The sequence below is a fragment of the Rutilus rutilus genome, assembly GCF_951802725.1.
Source record: "Rutilus rutilus genome assembly, chromosome: 10".
Lineage (NCBI taxonomy): Eukaryota > Metazoa > Chordata > Actinopteri > Cypriniformes > Leuciscidae > Rutilus > Rutilus rutilus.
This window is the reverse complement of record NC_140215.1, coordinates 16,315,623-16,342,609: the sequence shown is the minus strand read 5'-3', so window position 1 is coordinate 16,342,609 and position 26,987 is coordinate 16,315,623. Positions and strand designations below refer to the sequence as shown.

General features: G+C 36.0%; 2 protein-coding genes across 2 annotated transcripts; one reads left to right on the top strand and one right to left on the bottom strand.

Annotated features, from left to right (window-relative positions):
* The first annotated feature begins 1,656 nt into the window (after nucleotides 1-1,656).
* LOC311299003 (uncharacterized protein) lies at nucleotides 1,657-25,273 on the top strand. Its single transcript, XM_084422385.1, has 14 exons — nucleotides 1,657-1,938; nucleotides 15,828-15,977; nucleotides 16,336-16,496; nucleotides 16,688-16,901; nucleotides 17,120-17,220; nucleotides 17,487-17,624; nucleotides 17,834-17,920; nucleotides 19,147-19,219; nucleotides 21,143-21,274; nucleotides 21,375-21,535; nucleotides 22,261-22,474; nucleotides 23,286-23,389; nucleotides 24,233-24,370; nucleotides 24,490-25,273. The coding sequence occupies exons 1-14, from the start codon at nucleotides 1,672-1,674 to the stop codon at nucleotides 24,581-24,583; spliced, it is 2,034 nt and encodes a 677-aa protein (XP_084278511.1). The 5' UTR covers nucleotides 1,657-1,671; the 3' UTR covers nucleotides 24,584-25,273.
* LOC311298214 (uncharacterized protein) lies at nucleotides 9,796-14,425 on the bottom strand. Its single transcript, XM_084420956.1, has 8 exons — nucleotides 13,970-14,425; nucleotides 13,378-13,614; nucleotides 12,841-13,182; nucleotides 12,412-12,714; nucleotides 12,177-12,296; nucleotides 10,975-11,058; nucleotides 10,855-10,895; nucleotides 9,796-10,730 (listed from the first exon to the last, which is right to left on the bottom strand). The coding sequence occupies exons 1-8, from the start codon at nucleotides 14,031-14,033 to the stop codon at nucleotides 10,707-10,709; spliced, it is 1,215 nt and encodes a 404-aa protein (XP_084277082.1). The 5' UTR covers nucleotides 14,034-14,425; the 3' UTR covers nucleotides 9,796-10,706.
* Nucleotides 25,274-26,987: the final 1,714 nt, after the last annotated feature.

Here is a 26,987-nt window from a genome sequence, read left to right as displayed (position 1 = left end):
AGGATTAAGGGACATAGAATATGGTCATGCAGAATAAGGCATTAATATGTGGTTTATAAGTAGGCTACTAAAAAGAGCCAATATAGTCATATGTATGCTAATAAGCAACTTTAATAGTGTGAGTCAAATGTGCCTGATAAAATTTCATATCATTTTACAAATGTCTTCTTTTAAAATGCTTGCAATTAAGTATTTTCTTTTTGCATTCTTACTTTAGGTTGAACTAAAAGCTAAAAAAAAAAAAAACAGTTACACTTTATATGAAGGTGACGTAGTTAAATTGTGCTTATTCAAATGAGTACTGAGTAATATTAAATAACTACATATAGAGTTACGGTTAGGATTAGGGTTAGAGTTAGTGACTTGCAGTTATGCATAATTTACTGTTATTACTTTAGTAAGTACATGTAGTTATGTGTAACTACATCACCTTAAAATAAAGTGTTACCAAAACATCTTCGCTTTTTCCATACCAGGAAATACGCTGCAACGTTTAGCAGAATTGTGTGTCATGAAACCACATGAAGGTTTCTTTCTGGTATGCAAACATATTGATTCAAGTCTGATTATACTCTGATGATGATGTTTGTGGCATTTGTTTTCTCCTAGCCAAATAAACCCAACGGCCCTTTTACTTACAGATAGAGCACACTCACAATCTCACTTGAGCAGAACAAGCTTTATTACTCTTAATGAATTTCTATCATACCAAAATAATGCACGACTAGCTTGTTATTAATACAAGATTAATTTGATGTCTTCAATTCCATTCAATGATGATAATTAAAAAAAAGAAATACAAGGTTCTGTACATGATTTTTCCAGAGTGAAGACTCATTGTGCTGTAGCTGAATAGATGACTGTAGTACTGCAGTCCATATCCTGTAGATATTGAGATATACAAGCTTAAAGAGTGTACTTTTACTGTAAATCACAAACAACACATGTATCATTAGCAAATCAAAATGACAGTCTGAAATGTTTATGAAATAACATGTTTTCAGCTGACCTCTGAACTTGCAGGATTGGTTTTAAACCTGCTGTCATCTCCTGGAAAATAGTCACAGATTTAGCATATTTGTCATTGTAAAGAACACACAGAGGTTAATAATGTGCAGATAAGCTAATGTCTCTTTAAGACAAGCCTAATTGATTTAGCAGCCATTTTATTAAATATTTGCTATGTCTGCAAAAAAAGGTATACAAGTACAGCTCCAATCTACTTGTATGGAGACAGCCCAAGTCATGATAAAATCTGTTTCTTTCTGGCTTATCGAGCTAATAAGCATGCGTATAGAGTAGGCTACAAAAAACAGGCTAATGTCTCTTTAAAAAGTCAATTCTCTTTTGTAACTGAAAGTCACAACAATTATCCAGCTGCCATATTGAGTGTAACAATTTATCCCGTTTATTTTTCTTTGGAGCATCTTCTCCGTCTCTGAGATCAGATCACCTGTTTTTCGCTGACAATCAAAAACTAGAAGTCCCAGCAGCAGAATCAGCACAGTGCCAATGACAACACACACCACGATGATCACGTTCTTTAGATAACTTTCCTGTGTCATGATATCTTCTGCAGAAACATTATGGAGTCAGATAATACACCAACACTGCCCAGCGTCATGACTACACAGTGACAATTCACTATTTGTATGCTAGTACGTAAACTTAATGGTTAATTTATTACCTTGGTTTGGTACAGTTGAGGTTTCTGTTGATGAGGAAAGACTGATTGTTATAGGAGCCAGAGCTCTGAGTGTATCCTCAGTAAAAACTGCACACTGCCAGTCCTCTGTTTCATTGCTGGACAGATTCACTGTGAGTTGTAACTTGTTGTTTTTCTCAGTCATAATTTGCCGTTTTCCCAGCACTCCTCTGTTCCCCTCCATCCTGAGCCAGACCAGCGTCACTGAATCAGTCACTTCAGAAACTTCACAGGTAAGAAGCACTGACTGATTCCTCAACACACCATCAGGGGGCTCCACTGAGACTGAAATCAACAACAACATCAATTACCTTTTAAATGCAATGAACAAATGTACTGATGAGCAAAATGTAGCAGAAAAATCTATGTATTTATTTTTATTGATTGATTGACTGATTGATATTTGCAAACCTCTGATGGTGTGTAGCATTGTGGTTGTATAGGGAGGATTTTTATCACTTGTAATACACCTGTATTTCCCACTATAATTGAAGTTCACAGGTGAGATGTGAAAGATTAACGATTGACTATTGAATGTGGTTGAAGAAAGTCTTCCTGGTTTAATTGGTCCTTTTACTTGAACTTCACTTCCTTTTTCAACTGCTATCAGATCAGTCTGTGAATTAGACCTCGGCTCCCAGGTCCACTTCCAGCTTTCGTATTCCTTTTTAGTCTTGCAGATCAGTGATACGTCACTATTATTAGAGCTTTGTCTGTAAATGGTATTCATTTTAGTACCAGTATTTCCATTATATGAACCTGGAAAGACAATAGGTAACACGGTGAATTTCAGTGAATACATCTCAGTTAGTACTCAGTTTTAAACATATTTCTGAAAAGCACTGTCTTTATACCCTAGTGAAAATTAATATACTAAAATGTATTTAAAAAAAAAAAACATTTATATTTATGTACTTAATATAAATACCCTGCAATTGTACTTTTGGCATACTAAATTTATATACTTAAAGTCTGCTAAATTGGAACAACTAATTTTGTTCTTAATGCTCTGTAATTTTCCGGATATAGTGCTGAGGTCCAACTAAAGATATATTTATATACTTATATTTGATTGTGCTAAAGTGGAACAATTGCAAGTATACTTACTTTAAATATCTTGCATTTAAAGACTGATATTATACAGAGATCATACTACCCTATATTAAAACACATTTTAGGCTTTAATATTAAGAAATGTGTATTGTGCAATAAAGAATTTATTTATAAAACACAATATATTTGTGAAATTTCTATCAAGATATTTGAGAATGGAGAATAAAAACTGATCTGTTTCAAGAACCACAAATATTACTTAATTCAAATCAATATTAATAATATTTAACACTCTTAAGAAATTGAGTAAGTTTACTCAATTAAGACAGTGCACCCATCCCCCACCCTAAATCAACGGTTGAGTGAATGCGGGCTGTTTGAACTCTCTCCGGTCTCCAGAACAGTTCTCTCTTCTCAGCGTCGCATATTGCATTTCTCAACGTTGCACTTAAGTACGGTTTCATCTTGCTCCTATACTACTCTAAAGACTGAGCTCTAGCCAAATATGCTACTATAAAAGTCTGAACTATTTAATGTTTCCCTTGCAACTGAACGACATGTCTGACTGTATGGTGATTTGTGGTGTAGGTGAATACACATGGCTCATTGAAACATGGAAGTCTCTGGTCCTTTAATTCTTTATGCAACATCATGTTTTTAAAAGCAGGTGTTACAAGGTAAAGTTTAATGTTGTGTCTGCAGGCTTTATTTCTTCAACAGCTTCAAGTTCAATGCACTTTGGTGTTCTTTACAGGCCGTTTCAAGTTTATTTTCATGCCAGTATTTTCTACTGCGCCTATATTGAGACTTTTCTTGGCGATTCGCAGTCTTTAAATCCATATAATTTGTGCTGTCATTGATGGAAAAAACTGTTTGCTTATCGCAGTACTTGTAACAGTATAGAAAGAACGCAAAGTAACCCCGTTTTGCGTGGGTAACTGGTTAACTGAGTGCGCTTATGTTTCCTACATTCAATTTACTTATATCTGTTCCCATTGTCTGACTAATGTTCTCCAAATAAGTGAGTTACTGGTATACTTTGGTGTGTCTGTAAAATGTCATTATTTATAAAGTTTAGCCAGTGGTTCTCAATTCCAGTCCTCGGGACCCCTTGCTCTGCACATTTTGTATGTCTCTCTTATCTGACGCACTCAGTTTAGTTAATGGAGTCTCTCCTAATGAGCTGATGATCTGGTTCAGGTGTGTTAAATAAGGGAGACATACAAAATGTGCAGAGCAGGGGGTCCCGAGGACTGGAATTGAGAACCACTTAGGCTATTGTGTTTGAAGCAAACAATAATAATGCCATGAGCACACTTCAAGTTTATTTGGACTGCCATTGCAATGTGCTTTAAAAGCACTACAAGTATGACCTCAGTTTGTTATCATGAATGTATGTTCAACACTCACAGTGTAATTGAATTACAATTGTAATGTCACCAAAATACATTTGAAGTTTATACTGAGTGAATTCTGTATTTCAAACCTTAAATACAAGAGTACATATTTAAAGTGTACTTAAGTACACTTGGAATAGTTCCACTTTAGCACAAACAAGTACATTTAATACATATTTAGTTGAACTTCACCACTGCTTTTGGACAACTAAAATGCATTTTAGTATACAAAATGAGTTCTTCCAATTTAACAGACGTTAAGTAAACTAAGTTATAGTGTGCCACAAATACATAATAGTTCAACTTAAGTACATTCAAATAAATTGTGCATAAGTATAAAATAATTTCACTTGGGTAGGCCTAAAGGTTTTTTTTTGTTTTGTTCTTTTTTAGAAGACTTCTGCACGTTTAACTTAATAATTTTAATGAAAATATTATAGAACATTATTATTTAGGCATAAACCACGGATTTAATATAAAAGAATATACTTACTTGAACTGACATTAAGCGTGTGAATCCTAACCGTTTCGACTCTTCCATCTTCCATTAATCTACAGTAATATTTCCCCTGACTGTGTTCATCAACGGTGTGTAAAATGATGTAAGCAGAGTTGTTGTACAGTAGAGTGGTGTTGGATGTTTGTTCTCCATCTCTCTCCCACTGCAATGTTGAGGATTCAGACAGGAGAGAGACCTCGCATCGCAAAGACACATCAACGCCACGCTGAACTTTGGAAGATGGAGTATTAGAACCGATTGTGAGAAATGTTGTGTATCTTTCCTACATTTATAACAAAATTTACTGTTACTTTTAAAATATTTTTGCTGTCTACTTACCTTCCTTTGGGGCAGTTTGAAATGCTGAGTAGGATAAAAAACAATTAGAATTACAACAATTACATAAAATAAACCTTGCAGGACAAAACACAAAGTGTGCTATACATCATCTGAGGACTTTCCATAAATACATATGTATTCATCAGAATTTTCAAAACATTTAAACAAAGAGAGGCTACAGAATATACTGTATGCTGACATTGACACACAGACATGTTTAAGTATCTGCTGTCATGTAATGTTCAACTCCAGTAGATTTATGTGCCTGTGAGAGTGTATGAGTGATATTTCTGGACTAATTTAAAAAAAAAATCTTTTACTTTAGTTAATTTGTTTTGAATTAAACCGTTATTTTTAAATATATATTTAATTTAAATTTGATGACAATGGAGATTACGAAACCTACAGATTACTGTACTGTACTGTATAAATTATAATGTTTAAATGTTTTTTTTTAAATAGTTTGAACATTATTAAATCATTCCATAATTTATCATAATTTATCAATTTCTAATTAGTGTATGTTGTGAGTAAAATAAAAAACAGCAAAAGAGAGAAGAGGTTTTGATATGATCAATTGGTTAAAGTGAGACTCACCGATGGCGTGGAGTCGGGAAAAAAATCCACACATCAATATAAAGATTTTAAAAGGTTTAAGTGGCATGATTCTTCTTTTCAGTGCCTCGGATACAATGATGCACTCTGAAGAAACAGCTAGACAGTACATTTTAATGGGCGGTGCAAAGCCTGCCTGTCATAGAAAACAACCAGTACATGAATTTTAAACAAAATGTCCATTTTGAATCTTCTGTTTGTACAGGGCTTTAAACAGCCCTAATAAACCCATTTTAGGTTATCTGTATCAATATAATGAGGCATGTTTAGAAATTTAATTTTAGATTAGTCTGGTTTGCATGGTTAGCTAGTTTCCGGTTCAGGAAATGATTTGCTAAACTGACCTATCTTGAGTTTCCTTTTAAAGCGGGGCTCAGTAACTTCGGGATTTCTTCGCTGTATTCTCGCTTTTTGCTCGCAGGTTTCTCTCTAGAGCTCCCCCCACAGCTTCGGAAATGATATTTGACAACACTGTTGTAAAAACTCGTTGGCTATTCTCAGACACCAGAGGCTAGCAGATCAACGACATCAAAGCAGATGGGATATTCTTTAAAACGTCTTCTTCATTCGGGTTCGGACAGCGTGAGGGAGCGCAATAATGACGGCCTTTTAGCAGATTTATTTTGGCCGTAAAGCAATTGTTTACATCGCGAGACCTGATATCACGCGAGACTTCCTGACGCGGCGGCCGGCGGCCCGCCACCCCAAAGTTGCAAGTGCATATTTTCCGCTCACGGGCACCAGGGGGGTGCGAAACGACCACCATTCAACCCGAAATAAGTAATATAACCATTCCAATGACTCCGAAGCTGTTCAGTTAAGGTAAAAAAAAGTTACTTAGTTCACCTTTAAAGGAAACTTGATGCTGCGTCATGACGCTGACGCTATTGGAACGCTTTTGCGTGAGCCGGTGTTTAAAGCATGTGTGAAAACGCCAATCTTGATTGGCCAAAAGGATGGTCAGGTGACTCCAAGGCACTCACATAAGCAATTACATCGACGACTGGCTCGTATTGACCAAGTTGGAAGAGGTAGCGGTTCGGCATTGAGATTTTTCTGGGGGTGGCATGGTTTCTCTCGCTCGAGTCGACTCCCTCCTTGTCACTGTGAAGGACTTCAAGCTAGGTCAGGAGATTCATTTCCACCAGTTTCAGAGGTTATTGGGCCTTATGGCAGCATCTGTACTAGAGACCTTTTTAGCTGTGGCTAAAAGGCAAAGGGTTCCACCCATCGTGCAACCCATTGAAAAAGATAAGGGTAATGTACAGAGGACTTTGTTCCCTTTCTATGTGGGGGGACCCCTGGTTTCTCACTTTGGGTCCCACACTAGGGGCATGTGGTCGCCGCAAGACAGTGACTACAGATGCTTGCTTCACTGGCTGGGGGGCGATCATGGAAGATCTTTGGCTCTTAAATTGCTTTGAGATGAAGGTTTTATTTCTGGCTCTAAAATATTTTCTCCCAGATCTGAGAGGCTAACATGTGTTAATGCTGACAGACAACATGTCAGTAGTCTTCTACAGTAGTCAGTAGTCTGTCTGTGTTCTTGCTCCCTGTTCAGGCTGATGATGCTGATGTTACTCTGGGCTCAAGGCAGACTGCTATCACTTAGAGTAGTTTATATTCCAGGGCATTTGAATGTGGGAGAGGACAATCTGTCGAGGCAGGTGCTGAGACCCAGAGATTGGAGACTCCACCTGGAGGTTCAGCAAAGAGAAAGTGGATCTGTTCGCCACCGAGGAGTCGACCCACTGTCCCCTCTGGTTTTCTCTCATACCTCCAACTCCACTAGGACTGGATTCCATGGTACAAACGTGGCCGAGGGCTTCATTTTACGCCTTTTCCTCAATCCCTCAGCTCCTGGGAGTTCTGGCCAGAGTCGGGCAAAAGGGAGTTCTCCTATTGCTAGTTGCTCCTTTTTGGCCTGTTCATGTGTGGTTCTCCTGAAAGGCTCTCTTTGGGAGATTCCGACCACACACTAAAACAATGTGTTGGCTCAAAAAAAATTAAAATAATAATAATTAATGTGACAGTTTGCATTATTTTATTTTTTTATTATGACAACTTCTAATAAAATTATGTTCAACCAACAAACAGCATTGAATTAGAGGAACTTAATAATTTGTAGCATGAACACAATTATTTTTAAGGTGATTACGCGATTACTTTAAGTCGTTCCAATTATTTGAGCCCTGGAACCAATTAATCTTACCTATTTTATCTAAAATACACTGCTTTCATAGCACATGCCAAATGTAACTGATTTAGCATGTGAATTTAATGAACAAGAAAGATATTACTTATCACTGACATTAGCACAGTCATAGCTTGTGTAAATAGTGTTTACCTTCATGCACAATACTCTTCAGCACAATGGTAACCACAAAAAGTTCAGAAACTCTGTTAAATGTCAAACATAACAGCAATAAACACTAAAATGTTTTTTCTCTTCATTAAAAACAAATAAAATAACACTTAATTACAAAATGTATTCTCCTTATTCAATACTATGCAAAGCACACTAGGAACTAGAAATCCACTATCCAATTTCCAAAGTTATCAAGACAATTTCATTGTTACAACAACTTAATTTTGAACAAAAATCCTTTAAGGCAGAAATTTTAGTTTAAATTACACACAATATTAAGTAAATGTAGTGATCAACATTATAAAGTCAACAGAACTCAAAAAAATTATGTTTGCAACTTAACAGGTTTCATTAAATCAGTGAATTTGAGTGTTTAACTTACAACTATGAATTATAATTTTCTTAAAATGTTCTGTCTAAAAGTGACCAAAAAGACATTTAACTCCAGCTCACCATCGGTGTCGCCAAACTGCTCCGTCTCCAAAATGTTTGTACACACATACAGAGTTTGCGAGCAGGTACATGCGCAAATTTTCCCATCAAGTTTGTTTTTATAAATCACAAGTTATGCGTCGGAAGTGTCGTACGCCTCTTTCAGGGCCTGTTTTGTGCGTACGCAACGGTTATAAAGGATCGAGGCCCCTGGTCAATTTTTGAAACTTAGTTTCTTTTGTAAGCACATACACATCTACAAATATACACGGAGTAGTGGGTCAAGTGCAAATGACAAACACCTGTGACTTGTTTCAGTAATTGGCGTGAAGAGACCGTATAAAGCCACCTGGGAGATGAGAAGCGAGAGAGAGGGTCTAACTGAGACACCACCAGCACTGAGCACGCTCTGGAGAGAACTGGTGGAAAGAGTTTGCTCGGATTTATGTTTTTTGTGTGATCTGCTGATTGTGAAATAAAGATACAAGTCTCAGTCAAGCCGACCCCGTCTTCTTCCTTCTAGCAGTGAACATTGTTACAAGGTACTAGCCTTTGTTAAGCTACTTTAAAACTATGCATTGTGAAAAGAAAAGCATTATAAATTGTGCAAAGAAATTGATCTGAACTGATATTTTGTGGCCCAACAACCCCCATGCCCCAAAGACCTTGTAACAACCGACTATTAAACAGCCTTCTTTAGGATTTTCAGTAAAATATGAAGTAGTCTACAACAAGTTTTGTTGTCTGTCTTTGGCACTGCAATGTAATATACTGTATATATACAATTTTTTTTTTTTTTTTTTACTGTTGCATGCTAATAAAATAAAATACTAAAACTCAGCCAACCTTCATTTGGGGTCTGAACCATTTTGAAATGAAAAACAGTTACAATGGACCCTTCTCTCAGACTGTGATGACTCTCACAGTTACCAACATCGCAAATCTAGTAAAGTTTTTCATATTTCCATTTTTAACATACATTTATAATGCTATACAATGTGTTGTATTACATTGGCAGTAAATTACAAAAACAAAACAAAATCTAATTAACTGCTGCGAGAGTGTTTTTAATACAATGGCCAAAGGAGTGAAAGCAAATTTCACATAATTCTCTCTCCAGACAGCTGTAGTAGCCTATGTTTTTTTCCTATTTTATAAAGTTGTGGAAACACTATCATGGATTTTTTCTTTTGCTATTGGAGCAAATCTGAATACAAAACTTATATTTGCTGTCATCTCCTGTTTGCCACTATTAAAGTTTACCCAACTATGATGAATTCTGCTTCTGAGAACCCAGAAAATGTGAAAAGGGTCCATTACGGAAATAAAAAAACCCACAAACTTTGCTAGTGTTACAGGTTAGTCCACAAAGTGAGAGTAGAGGATCTAACAGCAAGAAGTGTATTTATTAAAAAACCAAAAAACTCCAATTTCCAACTCCACTCCAAACTCCAGGGCCAATGCAGGAGAACAGAAAACCAAACCATATAAAACTGATGAGAATACAAAGAATACAACCGCTCAGACTGGTAAGTACGACACACACATGGACATACCATGACTGCTCTTTTACTCACTTCAGTATTCACAGATGTAACAGTACATGTTTTTTGGGGTTTTTTTTTGGAAACACATCTAACACTGTGCATTATGGGAAATGAAGTTAAACTGGTAGCATTAACAAAATACACAACAATAATTACACAAGATATTGAGGGGTAAAACAATTTGTGGGACAGATCAATCAATAAGAAACCATAGCAACCAAGTACATGGAGACTAATCTGTTAAATTAAACCGAAGAAGAAAAAAAACGACAATAGGCCTGACATCAGGCTTCCTTTAATTAATATTTCACTGTATAAAAAGGTTGCAACTCATATATATATATGAGTTTTGTACACATTTTATATATGACTTGACTAGTTGAAACATCTGTTGCAGTTTTCCACTACAGGAAATACTGTGCTATTTTTAACACAGTTTTATTTTATGAAACCACACTGAGTTTCGATCTGGCATGCAAACAGATTGATCGACACTCAGAGATACAAATGAAACCCTTTGCTTACAGATAGGGCAAACCCAAAATGCACTTGAACATAGAAAATAATATAAATTCTTAATTTTTAATATACAAAAATAATTAATGACTAGATAGCTAGTATTAATACAGGATTAATTTGGTGTTTTCATTTCCATTTAGTAATATAACAATGTAATAAAGTTCTATACATTAATTTCCAGTGTGATGGCTCACTGTGCTTTAACAGCTGAGTAGATGACTGTTCCTAGTTCCTAGATGTAGTTCCTGTCCAACACCTGTAGAAATTGAGATATACAAGCTTAAAGAGTGTATTAACTTTACATAAATCACAAACAACATCATTAGCAAATCAAAATGATGTTCTGAAATGTTTATGAAAAAGAGGGTTTCATAGCTGACCTCTGAACTTGAATGATCGGTTTTAAACCAGCTGTCATCTCCTGGAAAATTAATCAAAGTCATAGATTTAACACTATAAAGAGCACACAGAGGTTAATGTGAACCTCCATCCTGCCTCACCCTGACTAGATCCTGCAAACGTCACTGAAGCATAATGGATGTCCTCATCTTCATGTGATTTTAATCCAGTGACATGAACTTCATCTATCAAAACAATACATCCCTCATTTAAATCTCATTGCAATCATAAAAGCATGCATTATAAACATGGACACAGACACATAAAACATACAAAACATTTTAAGATATGAATTAAAGTTTATATTTGAAACATGCACTGTAGTTATTTATAATGGCATAAAGGTATAATGGCATTAAAGGTGCTCTAAGCGATATGACGCGTTTTTTAGGCCGAAACATTTTTTGTCACGTACAGCAAACATCTCCTCACTATCCGCTAGCTGCCTGTCCCCTGAACACACTGTAAAAAAAAAAAATAAAATAATAATAATAATCTCTGTAGACTGCAGGCTCCAGAAACGGCAATAAAAACAAACTGGCCCAACCTGGACCACGAAACATAACAAACACTGTTCCAGCCAATAACCGACAAGAATGATTTGGGGGTGGGGGTTGGGGGGGGGGGGGGGGGGGGTTTAGTGCATCCTAGACAGATGTCCTAAACAACGACAACAACTAACCTTAGAATTATATTCTCTTGAATTTTGATATGGCCGACACATGACCAAAGAGATGACGGAAAAGGAGAAGGATTTCTTCCGAATTTTTGCAAATAGCAAAGTCCCGAATTTACATCGGAAAAGCCTGTTTCAGGAAGCACGGAAGGGAGGGCGAGGGGACGGGATGAGGAGGAGGGAGGGTTGAGCTAGCCTCCGTTTTGTTTGACAATCCTTCGAACGTCAACAAGAAGTGACGTCACCCAATATCGCTTAGAGCACGTTTAAGTTCTCAAAAATCGCCCCCCTTTTATACCCTCATCAAGATAACGGTCTCAGTGGCAACGCTAATGTGCAGATAAGCTAATGTCCCTTTAAGGCAAATCAGTTGGCTTGGCTGCCGTTTTAGAAACTATTTTAGTAACTATGTTAAAAAAGGTATACAAGTACAGCTCCAATCTACTTGTATGGAGACAGACCAAGTCATGATAAAATCTGTTTCTTTCAGGCTTATCGAGTTAATAGCCTAAGCATATAGAGTAGGCTACAAAGTCACAACAATTATCCAGCTGCCACATTGAGTGTCCCATTTATTTTTCTATGGAGCATCTTTTCCTCCTCATACTGTCTCTGAGATCAGCTCACCCGTTTTTCGCTGACGTTTAAAAACTAGAAGTCCCAGCAGCAGAATCAGCACAGTGCCAATGACAACACACACCACAATGATCACGATCTGTAGATGACTTTCCTGTGTCATGATATCTTCTGCAGAAACATTATGGAGTCAGATAATACACCAACACTGCCCAGCGTCATGACTACACAGTGACAATTCACTATTTGTATGCTAGTACTGTAAACTTAATGGTTAATTTATTACCTTGGTTTGGTACAGTTGAGGTTTCTGTTGATGAGGAAAGACTGATTGTTATAGGAGCCAGAGCTCTGAGTGTATCCTCAGTAAAAACTGCACACTGCCAGTGCTCTGTTTCATTGCAGGACAGATTCACTGTGAGTTGTAACTTGTTGTTTTTCTCAGTCATAATTTGCTGTTTTCCCAGCACTCCTCTGTTCCCCTCCATCCTGAGCCAGACCAGCGCCACTGAATCAGTCACTTCAGAAACTTCACAGGTAAGAATCACTGACTGATTCCTCAACACACCATCAGGGGGCTCCACTGAGACTGAAATCAACAACAACATCAATTACCTTTTAAATGCAATGAACAAATGTACTGATGAGCAAAATGTAGCTGAAAAATCAATGTATTTATTTTTATTGATTGATTGGCTGATTGAAATGTGCAAACCTCTGATGGTGTGTAGCATTGTGGTTGTATAGGGAGGATTTTGATCATTTGTAATACACCTGTATTTCCCACTATAATTGAAGTTCACAGGTGAGATGTGAAAGATAAACGATTGACTATTGTATGTGGTTGAAGAAAGTCTTCCTGGTTTAATTTGTCCTTTTACTTGAACTTTTCTTCCTTTTTCAACTGCTATCAGATCAGTCTTTGAATTAGACCTCGGCTCCCAGGTCCACTTCCATCTATGGTATTCATTTTTAGACTTGCAGATCAGTGATACGTCACTATTATTAGAGCTTTGTCTGTAAATTGTATTCATTTTAGTATTTCCATTATATGAATCTGGAAAGACATGGTGAATTTCAGTGAATACATCTCAGTTATACATTTCAGTTTTAAAAAGCACTGTCTTTACGCCTAAAGATTTTTTTTTAAATGTGAGATTACTTCTGCATGTTTAATTCAGTATTCTTAATGAAAATATTATTATTTAGGCATACACCACAGATTTAATATAATATGAAAGAATATACTTACATGAACTGACATTAAGTGTGTGAATCCTAACCGTTGATACATTTCCATCTTCCATTAATCTACAGTAATATTTCCCCTGACTGTGTTCATCAATGGTGTGTAAAATGATGTAAGCAGAGTTGTTGTACAGTAGAGTGGTGTTGGATGTTTGTTCTCCATCTCTCTCCCACTGCAATGTTGAGGATTCAGACAGGAGAGAGACCTCGCATCGCAAAAACACATCAGATCCACGCAGAACTTTTAGAGAAATTAAATTAAAACAGAGTGAACAAATATGTGGGTCCCTATGACAAAATATTAGAATTCCTTTGGATATAGGGTTAATCAATCACATCATTATAGTTACAAGCATAATGTTTACTCAAATAATAATATAATACATTTTGTAGTTACCTGGCTAGATTTATGTAGCCTAAACTTAATCATGTTACAAACACAGAGTATTGTTAAAATAAAAATGACAGGTTTATAAAACTCAACATATCCTGTTCAACTAATCATAACTGACAAGTTTCCGGACAGAATCAACTTATTCAATAATAAAGTAAAACAAAAAATATTTTTTATTTATGTTCAGGTTTGTAAAACTCACCTTCTTGAGATTTGCGACAAAACCCACTTCTCAACATTAAAATTAAAACGGAGATAATATGCATTCTGTTTTGTTCAGTCTTATTTTAGAGCAAGGGGAAATGAAAGTAGGAAGGAAATGTAGTGTGCTGTTCTTTCTTTTCTTTTTTTGCCTTTAATATATAACTTTTGACTTTACATTTTCAAATAGAGATATTAAAATAAACAAAAGAATACTGACGGTTTAAATGGACTGTTTGAGTCAGCTGAGGTAGGCCTACCTTTTTGGCATAGGCCTACTTTGGATATTTGAGAACAGGATCACTGAAAATGGCACATGATACATTTTTATATGTTGTAACTTTGTTTAAGTCTGGGTTGTTCACAAGTCCAAAGTTAGCTTACATTTCAGTTTACAATTATTTTTGCGTCTCTCAGATGTGGTAGTACTCTTTAATTCCTAATGCTTAGATAATATCACACTTTGGCCATAATTACCATTGAATGACCATTGCACACAACTGCTGTGTCTTCAGGTGCTTCCGTCTTTTAGATCACCACAGCGTGTTGACTGCTGCCCTCTGGTGATGTATTAATAAACACATTTTCAAAGAGCACATCTGTGATTTTTTTTTTTACAGTGCTGTGATCAAAGTAAAAAAAAAAAAGAAAAAAAAAGAGAGAACAGCACTTCACATTCTAAAATGGATAAAGATCCTTTGTATGATACAGTCTAATAATAATAAATATATATAGAATGCACGAGGATATATTCTAAGAATACACGTAAAGATATTATTTAAAACTTTCCTCAGTTTTAACTACATTTAGTCAAATTGAAGAAAGTTAAAATTATTTTAGTAGCGCCTGGTGCACGAACAAATAAACCCCATTTTCTACTCTCGCGATATCTGGCTGTTGACACTGGAAAAAGTAAATATCAATGGCGACGTCCATAGCACTGCACAGTCTTATTACAATTTACGTGGTATTATTTATCAAATGAGTCCAGTCGAGGCTAGAGTTCTTTCGTCAGACAAGAATGAACGGACTGCAACTTTGATTTGGAGTGTTTAGTGCGATATGTTGCCGGCACGCACAGACAAAGACAGCGGCTGATAGATGACACACAGCTCGCATGATCTCTGTCTCTGTGAGTTCCCATGAAGACACGTCACGGACGAGACAAGAAGTGTGAATATCGCAACGTGAAAGACAAATTAAAGAAATGTTATGTTATTAAAAATGTTTTTAAATATAGTGATACATTAATATTGAAAAAAAAATATATAATGTTGTACATTTCGAAGTATGAATTCATTAATTTATGTAGGTTTATTACAAAACATTAGCCCCTCTCTACTCGTTTTTACGCATCTAGATACATCAACAGCATCAAATGAAAACTGGGCTAAGTTACATATTTTGCTCTTTTTATCATGAGTAAACTCCGGCACATTCGGACATTGTGTAATATGAAGTCTTTACAAATCCGCTTTTGATGCCGAATATGGTAGTCGATGGTTTAACTAGCTATTAAGCTTTCTGTCCGTTTCTTTGTACCATAGTTTTCTTATCACTTTTTAATGATGACGTAAATGAATCTGAATCAATTAATGTAAACAAATAGTAAATTAGGGTGCCCAATCATGTTCCTGGAGATGTACTGTCTGCAGAGTTCAGATCCAACACACATGCCAGGATTGGAGCTGAACTCTGCAGGAAGTTAGATCTCCAGGAACAGGATTGGACACTCCTGGTGTACAACGAACTGTGACATCTTCCCTGCACCACTCTATTCAGACTATTATCATGGTCACTAGTGGTTTGTCCCGCCTCTTGCTTGTAATGTCCAGTAATAATTAACTCTTCTTGTGCAGAATTTTCCTCTGAAGATTTGCTCTGAAGTCACAGTGAAGATGACTTTCAGAATGTTCGAAGATAAACAACATGCCTCCCTATATCAAAAATATCGATTTGATCCACCTGATGAGCTGAAGGAGCTTATTCTTCAGTATCTGGAAAAAAAGGTAATGTTATTGTACATTTTGAGTGCAACAATCTGACATGTTTGTCCACATTATTGTGTGCATGACAGCTGAATGTTTGTTTGGTAACTCTAAAGCCTTTCCAAAAAAATACATTAAGCCTATAATACAATTATAATACATTATTGTAGTAGTAGTAATAATAAATATTCATTAACACATACTATTATGTGGCCGTAATAGTATATAATATAAATTTAGATAAGATAATATAAGATACCATAGCACCTCCAAAGTCATACAGTAGCTGATGTTACATAACCTATGCATATTTACTAATTTATTCATAAAATTCTATTCTCTCATATAATGTTATAAAATATAAAAACATGCTTCACAGAAAGGAAAGCCCCATCAGCTGGCCGTGGATTTAGGCTGCGGAACAGGGCAGAACTCCCGTTCGCTGACACCATATTTTCAGCAGGTGGTGGGCATTGATGTCAGTGAATCTCAGGTGGAGGAAGCAAGAGCAGTGCCAGGGTTCCCTAACCTCAGCTACAGGTCAGTAAAGCATGTTTCTACTCTTCCTTAACAAACAACTCATTCTTGTCCCATCTCTTCTTTACTCTGATTGTGCAAAAGATATGGAACAATGCACCTTTATACCTTTGTAGAACCTTGAAAGAACGAAATTAGGTCTTTGAGACAGTTTACTGTGGTCTAGCCTTATCATGTTTATCATTAATTGACAGAGTTGGCACTGCAGAGGATCTGTCATTCCCAGATGGCTCGGTGGATCTGCTGACGGCTGCGTCTGCAGCTCATTGGTTTGACGTTGAAGGTTTTATAAAGGAGGCTGTGCGTGTCCTAAAGCCTCATGGCTGCCTGGCTCTCTTTGGCTATGGAGACAATATGAAAATGCACCATGAGTCCTGTGGTGATCGACTTAATAACATATATGAGGAAGTAAGCATATACCAGAACTATGTACTGTATATATGAATTGAATATGAGTACACAGAGCTGATTTAATAGTAAATTATGTAACAAACTGACACTGTTTAATATTTAAATACCAAAGCTTCAGCTTACTGAATGCATGTTTATCAAATTTGTAATTTAACTGCTGCAATGTGCTCACAGAATAGTGATATCTGCACTCTGATGTTAATTTATCCTGCTAGGTAAAGCAAATTCTGCTGCCCTACACAAGCACTAGGGTAACTGGGGCCAACAGTAAGCTAAAGGACTTGTTTGAAGCCATACCCTTCCCAGATAAAGAGAGGTACTGTAAACTAGAGCACTGCACTGTAATGAATAATTAACCTTCTGTGTCAAAATGAGCCTCTACACAAATCTGCTTATCACATTTGCTTTCTTTTGTATAGCTCAATTTGTGTTTAAAATAAGACATATTTTGTCTATACATTATTATGTTAAAATAACATTCTTTTTTACATATTTTATTTTAAATAATGCCATTTTTGAAATGATATGAGTTGCAGTTGTGGTTTCTGATACCTTTGTAATATTCTGTTGTGTCTTTGTAAGGATCGAAATAATTCCAATAAAGCTGCAGCTGAGCGTCAAGAACATAACTGGTTTTATTCAGACGTTCTCCATGTACCAAGCCTATCTGAGAGCCGATCCAAATGCTGCAACTGCGCTGTTGGAGAAAACAGCATCACGGTAATTACTTCTTTCTCAAAAACTTCAGCACTTCAGGGATTTTACTGTCATGCAGCATTTATGGTTTGCAACACAAAATTGTACTGTAAGTTTCTCTTTGAGGAAACAATGTTAATTCATTTTTCTAAATATTAGATTACACTAATATGCTTTTTGTCCTTGATATATGATATTGATGGTATATTTACGTGTCACTTATTCTGTTCCAGTATTCTAGATGAGTTGAAAGAGTCATCAACAGAGACCAAAGTTGACTTTATAATGGAGTACTTCTGTGTGCTTGCATGTAAACCTGAGTGACACATGACCCAACACTCCTGTGCTGTCATTCCATCTAATGCAGTTCCTACATAAGTTTTAATCTTACTTCATCAATCAAGTTGTTAACAAATCTATGAATTACAAGCACAATTTTTTTTTATAATTTCACATGAAATATTCTGAAAATATAAACCACTTAGTTTTTCACTATGTATTATGATGTTGCAAAATGTTACTTTGAAGTAATTTACTCTACAACATACATGCATTAATATAATGTTGTTTAAAAAAAAACCACAATAAAATCAATGTTTTATTTTCATTTTTTGCAGTTGTGTAGTTTTTTCACATGAACAGTAAACATTCCCTGGATGTCACAGACATTTTTACTCCAAACTAGGTTTTGTAAAAATGTAAAATAATATTTCTTAACACCCACACTTCACCTTAATCTTTTTTTATTTTTTATCTCAGTGTTGGAGCCTGGGGGTAATGCATTACACAACATCAGTTACGTAATCAGATTACTTTTTTTAAAGTAACGAGTAAAGCAACACATTACTTTTAAATTTACAACAAAATATCTGAGTTACTTTTTCAAGTAAGTAACGCAATTGACTTTTTCTCATTTATTGACTGACACCTCTCCTGTCCCCATGTTGAGAGAAATCTGGAGTAAGAGGCAAATGTGTTGTTCACTCTGTAAACATGATGATTATTGTAGTTCTAGACTAAACGTGAATATGCATTTACTCATCTCACTTGCACAAAAAACAGGTTCAGTATTCCTCAAAATGAATAAAAACACTGAAATGCAAACTCCGTATTACACAAAACTGAAATAATTAAATGTTAAATAATACATAATTTATGTATTTAAGCTCGCTTTATTAACCAATATCTTTGCTGTTGTGTTGACCTTCGGTGATCCAATTCAACCATACTTGAAAGCAAAAAATGACTTTAGTTAAACACGTTTGTGTGTGTGTGTGTGTGTGTGTGTATATATATATATATATATATATATATATATATATATATATAAATGTCACGCTTTGGCTGCGTGAGGCATGTTCAGGAAGACTGATAATGATCAAACTCTATTTATTATTTATGAACAAGACACGTACCAAACATAGCAAGCAGTAAAGACGTAGAGCCGACCAGGCAGGACACTTACGGAGATTTAGGGCCCTTTCACACCTACCTTGTTTGGTCCGGACTTTCGGACTTTTCAGTTTGGTCCGAATCAAAATTGCAGGTGTGAAACCTCCCCCGGACCACGGTCCGGACCAAACAGACGAAATTTGGTCCGACGAAAAGAGGTGGTCTCGGTCCGGATCAAACTGAGCAAAGGTTTGGTTCGTCTCTAGTGTGAAAGCATTTTCTGTATGGTTCGGACTTTCAGACTATTTACAGGAAGTTCCGGTGGTTCCCGCGTAGCCTAAACAACTGAAGAAGAATATTTATGTGCAGATCTGTCAGTCCTGCCCAACGTATTTCTTCCAGCTGATTCAAACGCGCGCGCGCGCGTAACGTTACACACACACACACACACATTTTTTCTGCGTCCTGCCGGCGACGATAAAATGTTCGCAAACCGAGGATGTTCGTTTGGCGAATTTGAACTCGCCTCGAGTATAGTCGGTACTGCAGGGAGTGCCGTAATAATAACAGTATAGTGGCAACGATATGCGTCTGTTCATTCATTCTTGTCAAAGTTATCCGCCGAATTGACAACACACTGACGTCAGACGCACGTCCGTTTACAAACCAATCAATGTCAAGATGCAGCCCATATAGATGATGACGCAAGTACGTAATGTAAAGTTCTTTAGTGCGCTCGCATAATTGCAATGTGAAACCAAACCAAAACTAACCAAATGTATACAATGTATCAAAACATGACCTTTGGTTCGGACCTTGGTGCGGACTTTCAGGTGTGAAAACGCCCTAAGTGACAATAGATGCACACGGTGAGTGATGATGACTGATGAGGATGATGACAGGTAACAGGTGAAACTGATTAACAAGAAAACACATGGTGCACAAACAGAAGGCAAAACAAAGTCCAAGACAGGTGTCACAGTGTCATATTATATATATATATATATATATATATATATATATATATTTTTTTTTTTTTTTTTTTTTTTTTTTTTGCTGAATAGTGTTGAACTATATTCTCCGGCAGGGACGTGCACAGCCTGGAATTTTGAGGGGTAGTTGCTCTGACCTGAAAAAAGTGAGACACATGAGAAAAAGAGTTCCTTATATTATTGTTTGTTTTTATTATTATTATTATTATTTTTATTTTTTATTTTTTTTGAAAAAAAATAATCTGGATTGAATTGACAGGAGGGGAAAAACTTGCTTCTAATAAAAAAATAAAAAAACGCTTAAATTTCGGGAAAAAATACAATCCTTTTTTAACCTTTTGGCTTCCCGTACATTCAGTTGTGCTTCTTGCTCGTACATCTGTCAATGGATCTTATTCAGATCTCCGGAGCCACTTCACTTTTGGCCTAAAAGGCCTTAACATTTTCCAAAAATACCTCTTACCAAAAAAGTCCAGCCCAGGTGAGAAAAGCTAACGCAAAAGTAAAATAATTAATTACTTTCCATAAAAAGTAACTAAGTAACGCAATTAGTTAGCCTACTTTTTAGGGAGTGATGCAATATTGTACTGCATGTGATTGGTTGAGCATTAACATCTCTGTGCTTTTTTTCAATATTTTCATATGATGAAATCTTTAATGAAGTTAATCTTTCTTAACTTTCCTGCTTACATCACTTGTTTTATGATTTTAAACTAACCCGAGATGGCTTTCAAAATTACTGTAGGGTAAACTTGAGTGTAAAGTTTTTCCCTGCTCTGATATCAGTGTGAATATTTTACTTCATCCTCCCAGCATGACATCTAGTTAGCCTGGAAACATTTTATCCCATTCTGCTCATTGAAAAGGAGATGTTCATTAACCTTGAAAGGACTTTTAGTATTCTACTGCACAGTGAATGAGCTAAAACCTCTGTGTGTGAGCCACAAGTCCTCATTAGCAAACTGAGCACATAATGGTTAGCCGAAAGGAATGTTTTAAACAGCTTTGTGCTTTTGTCACAGTTGATATTGTATCAGCGTGTGAGGAAATAAGTAGACTCTGAAACCCGAGATGGCTCCTCCCCTGTTTCCTATATTTTCCTTTCCCTCAAGTTAGTATGCTGACTGTTCACAAATCTCTCCAGCTTTCTGATTTGAGAGGCTGTACAGCTTTCCAAAAATGTCTGTACGTTTGTTTGAGGGTAAAGAACATGCAACCTCATACTGGAAGTACAGAATTTCTCCTTCTGAAGAGCTCATCAGCAAGGTTCTACAATTCCACACGAGTAATGTAAGACTTTTGTCATGACTGTTCATTCATTCATTTGCCTGCCATATATGCCATTTTATTTACGTTTGGACATATTGTACACTTTACTGTATTTTCTCAGAAAGATGCATCCAATGACCTGGCAGTAGATGTTGGTTGTGGGTCAGGGCAGGGAACGTTGCTCTTAGCACCACATTTTACTCGTGTGGTGGGAACAGACATCAGCCCAGCTCAACTGGAGATGGCGAGGAAACATGTCAACATTCCAAATGTCTCTTACAGGTACTGTAGGCAAACAGCTTGCCTTTGTGTAAATAAATCAGCTTTCCATCAACCACACAGTACACAATCATCAACACACTACACTTTGCTTTAAAACTAATGCAGAAACATTTAGTATCCTGTCGTTTTACTACAAAAGGGACTGTTAATCTGAGGATTTGTGCAATTTAGCCTCAGAAATTGTGCTTGGAATTGGCTATTCATTGTGGAACTAGGTCACTATGGCATTTCTGTCACAATGGATCAAACACACCACTGCATATGCACAAAAATGCCAAAGTAATCAAGGAGGAATATTATCAAACTTGCTTATCTAGAGGTTTTTTTTATTTTTTTTTATGATATTTTATTAATTAATTTCTTTAGCAGATTATTTTATCCAAAGTGACTTTCAAATGAAATGTATGAGAATCGTGTATACACATATACATATATAATTGCAAAGCATTTATACATCATGATCATATTTGTTGTACTGCCTTATGATTTATTTTTAATTTTTTTATTAAAGAGTGTTGTTTCCAGACAGGATGATTCTCTTTACTGTTTTACTTGAGTTAAACAGTGGGGAAGTGTTTTAATGAGAAATTCATTGCAATTAAAATTTTTGTAAAAAAGTTTATTTAAGGGTGAAATAAATCATGATTATGCCCTTGATTTTGTTCTCTTCATGAGTTTAACCCATAGTATGCATGCTACTGTTTTCACTTGTTTGAAACACAAAGGGAGTGTCCAGCTGAAGAACTGCCTTTTGAAGATGGCTCTGTAGATCTTGTGACGGCAATGTCTGCGTTCCATTGGTTTGACCATTCACGTTTTCTTCAGGAGGCTCACAGAGTGCTTAAGCCTAATGGCTGCCTCGCACTTCTTAACTACACCATGGACATGGAGCTCAGCTATGGAGACTGCTCAGAGACTTTAAACCACATCTGTAATGAGGTAGGAATAATAAGAATTAAGATTTCTGACTTATAAATGCTTATCAACTGTCTGAACATTTGTGTGTGTTCCACATATACTGAGGACATTTTAGAAGTTCTTTGAAATGATGTAAAATGTCCATATGACCAATAATATAAAAAACACCTGATCTTCTATTAAGTCATAACAATAAAACATTTACTCAACACACATTGCCCACCCTATTTTATAGCACTACGACTGATTAAACTACTAGTTCAAAGATCAAAATAATAATTTATGTAAGCACTATACTTTCATGAAACCTATTAATTTCACTGAAAAGTCCAAATGTTAAAACAGTATTTCAATATGGGTCAGAACTCAGACTTATTCTCTACATTTTACACGCTTTAAAAAAAGATTCAATGGGGTTCTATAGGATTCTTGACTCAGTTTTAAAGACTTTATGCCAAAAAAAAAAAGAGAAATGTCTTAAATTCCATAATACGTTATTACTAAATATCAATTCATAAAATGTAATTGATTAAACATTAATTCAAACAAAATTAAAACTAAATCCATTAAATAATGGGAACCTCTAAAAGGTTCTATACAATAAGCACCTGACAGAACTCTTTATGGTTCTATGTAGAGCCTTTTCTTCTAAGAGTGTAAATAAAATAAAATAAAACTGTTGTCTGAGCCACTGGTTTATTCCTGAGCTTTGAATCATAGTCATGTTGCGTGACTCACAGGCCGCCCTGATGTGCTGTTTGATATTTTCTCTCATAAACAAGTGTTACAATTTTTGTCTCACAACTATAGAGTTATATATGTCTTATTACAGTTTTATGCAGTGCTACATCCTTTCCGGAACCCTTACCTGGGTGCCAGCTCCCTCGAACTTTACAAGAAAACCTACGACTCTCTCCAGTACCCAGTTAAAGAATGGTAATGTAGTTCTACATTATCCAACTAGCTGTTAAAATGTTAATTTTTGTTATGAATTGCTCCGAGACAAGAAGGTTGAGGATTCAAAGGCAGTTTATTGTTCAGAGGGTTATCCAAAGACGTAATCCAGAAAACGGGCAAGAGGTCATAAACACAAAGTAAGCAGTCCAAACAATCACAGGGACACAGGCAAATAGGAAAATCGTAGGACAGGCGGAGATCAAAACCATGGACATGGGAACAACAGACAGAGAGCTCAGAATTGCAGTAGAAACACTAAACAAGACTTTGAAAGTCTTAAGACTGAGAAAACCAGGCTTATAAAGAGTGAGCTAAACAAGGTAATGACACACAGGTGGATGTAATCATGGTTGATGAGTCCAGGCAGAGGATTATGGGGGATGAAGTCCATGATTGAGAGGGAATAGTCCGGGGTGGAGTGCCCTCTGGTGGCAATGACGGGCACTCTGGTCACTGACAATTTTGTAGTTAGGTGAAGGCAGTTCAAAGTGCAAAGTCTTAGGTTTAGTGACTGGAGATGGTTTTATTAAGCTATAATGTAAGAGAAGCTGTTATATTGTGACTATAGCCACAGTTAGGACTTGTTCTGCCTTGTTCCTTATTGCTTTAATAAAATGGAAGGACACAATATATATATTTTTTTTATGCCATTAAGCAAATTCATTATGTGTGTCTGACATAACAGATGGTTGCTATGCAGGATCATAAATAAATAGAAAAATAAATAAATGTCAAAGCTATTTCTTTATTGTGGATTATAACATGGCTGGAATGCTGTATTGACCAATCAGAAGCCGGTCTGCAACTGTGTTTTGTCTCAAGGCAAGAGGTTTTTTGGGTGAGGAAGCCTGTACCTCTCTCTGGCTACATCGGCATGGTGGAGTCTTTCTCCACTTTCCAGGCACTATTAAAAAAAGATCCAGAAGAGGCCAGACGAATCTCAAAGGACATTGAAAAAAGGTATGAGATATACTGTAGAGTTCTCTACACCAATTCATGATTGAAATGTCTGTAATATACTCGTGTGTGTATCACACCATCTCTTTCTTTTTTCCTCACACTCTCATTTTCCTGTAAAGACTGTTGTGTGCAATGGACGTGATATCCTCGGAGACAGAAGTTATGATGGGAGTCAAATACTTCTATTTTCTAGCCTGCAAGCCAGCAAAATAATGATTTTCTTTAAATCTTCATTTATATGATTAGTATGATTTCACCTTGTTATTCATTAATATTCCTAACGTGATCAATTAACTGCTAATTTAATTACTGATTTAATTGAAACCATCAGGTTTTATAACCAATAAAATGTAATGGTAACACTTAACTTAAAGCCTTTGTATAATGCATTATAAATGTATTCATAATCTATGTTATAATGCATTATATATTTTAATAAATAATTGTACCAATATTTGCAGATTTCTCATTACATCTGAAATAGGTCGTTTGTCATGTGTTTTGAGTTATACTTTCTAAAGGTGTACCAATGAATAGATAAATATTATAATGTATTATACCTGCGGTTACAATTGTTCATGAGACCATACAATGCATTGAGATGCATTACAAGGCATAATTAATGCATTAAAAATACTTTCATAATGCATTATAAAGGCTATAAGTAAAGTATTACCAGTAATTTCTTTACACTTTCAATACACATGGGATTTCAATCATTATTTTTGAAATTTTACACATTTTTCAAGTTAAAGTAGTTTTTACAAATGATTTTGGTTAATCTTGATTTTTGAAGTTTAATTTAATAATAAAAAAAATCGAATAATATTAGATTGTGTATTCAAGTCATTGTCTTTATGAATTGTATATTTAATGTTTTTGAATAAATTACTAAACCCAGACAAAAATCGTCCAGTAATTGACCCATGTACAAGGTGTATTTGAAAGAGCATCCACCAGGGTGCAGTGTTGACTTGATCATGCAGCAGTAGCTGAGAGAGGAGCAGCATGTCTACCCAACGTTGTCCATCTGTACAGCTGCCTGCCTGGAACGACACGAAATATCAATTCCACGGTACAGTGATTAAACACAGGCTCAATACACAGCTTCAAAACACACATGGAAAGAAAGTAAACCTTGAGTGACATTTCTGTGTACACTTCAAAAGGTTTGCCACAATTCTCTTCAAACTTGAACCATCCAGTTGTGTTCTTTTGAACTGCTCTCGTAGTGAGGTTTAATTTTAGCCTTAATTCAGTCAAATGAAAAAGAAAAACAACAACTTTTGATTCAAACACAAAACTTTCCATAATGATTTTTTGGGAAGGCAGACGTCAGGGCCATACATTGTGATAAGAGTTTGTTAGTGGTTGTCATAGTGTGTAGTTGTGAAGATGCACAAATAGCCTGGTGATTGGGAAGAATGGATGACAGGATGTGTGTTTATATCTCTTACCTAGAAAAGTAATGCACAGACCTATCAAATGACAGCACATGATACAGTGAATGTAAGAGAATATGGTGCCAACGCTGTGAGGCAGTTGATAGGAGACGCTAAACAAACATGTTGATGAATTGATTCTTCTCATTATCCCAGCATTCAAGCCGAGGAAAGTCGGGCTGCGTCCGAAATCACATACATTTTTAATAGGTAGGCTACTTATTTGGAATAGGGAATTACTTTACGACCGCTAAAAAAAAAGTATGTTCTAGTATGAATGTGTGTATAGGCTATGAATGTAATGCGGACGTACTAAATCCACAATGTTGCCTTTTTCACGTGACTACCAGCGTCAGTTTCACTGTCATTCATAAATCCTCTCCCGTGGCCTCATGGGATAGTAAAGTGTCCACAGTACACACACTTCAGAATCTAGTTCATTCGCGTACTTCTTGCCTACTCTTTTATGAGTAGGCTACAGTGAATTCAGACGTAGGCCTACTTCTTTTCTTTGTCACATATACTGTTTTCCGCCTACTATAGGGAAGTAGGCTATGCGATTTCGGATGCAGACAATATTTCGACATGAAACCGAAGTTGGTACGGCTTCTCAAACAAGTAAAAATATTTTTTGTCCCATGTCCATATAATGTTTAAAATTTGAAATCTGCGTAACATATAGAGCTGAAGTTGAACAGTATGAACCCACTAAATCTTGCATTAACTGCTACTGTTGCAGTGTTCATGTTTTTGTGCAAACTGCTTTGTACATTGTGATGGAATATTTTTTTTCTGGTTTAAACTACTCCGTGTTAATCTAATACACATTTTGGTAGAGCATATTAAAGGTAACCAAATATATAGCCTATGAGCTGCATTTTCAACCATTGAATGCCATGCAGCAAACTCAATTTTCTAGAGGGATGAGTCTTCTGTGGTGTCACAAACTCTGCCCATAGCTTTTCTGGCATTGAACCTGGGATATTATAAATCCCTGCCTCTGTCGGAGGTGTTTTACCAGTATACAAAAGAAAACACAATTCTCAAATCCTGCATGAGTCAACAAGTACAGAATATTAAAATGGTCAACACTGCATGATTACCAGATAGCATAATCCTCTTGAAATGAACAGTTTTGCGAAATTAGACACTTCTTATATATTGTGTTACTCGCC

Bases quoted from the DNA above. Each gene is read 5' to 3' on its own strand.
- LOC311299003 (XM_084422385.1), top strand. From the start codon at position 1,672: ATGGTTAATTTATTACCTTGGTTTGGTACAGTTGAGGTTTCTGTTGAT. The intron at 17,625-17,833 runs GTAATTACTTCT...ATTCTGTTCCAG, and splicing joins TTGGAGAAAACAGCATCACG to TATTCTAGATGAGTTGAAAG. The intron at 22,475-23,285 runs GTAGGAATAATA...GTCTTATTACAG, and splicing joins TAAACCACATCTGTAATGAG to TTTTATGCAGTGCTACATCC.
- LOC311298214 (XM_084420956.1), bottom strand. From the start codon at position 14,033: ATGCATATTATCTCCGTTTTAATTTTAATGTTGAGAAGTGGGTTTTGT. The intron at 12,297-12,411 runs GTAATAAATTAA...ATGTTTCTGCAG, and splicing joins CTCAACTGTACCAAACCAAG to AAGATATCATGACACAGGAA. The intron at 10,731-10,854 runs GTCAGCTATGAA...CAATTTCTACAG, and splicing joins CCGATCATTCAAGTTCAGAG to GTGTTGGACAGGAACTACAT.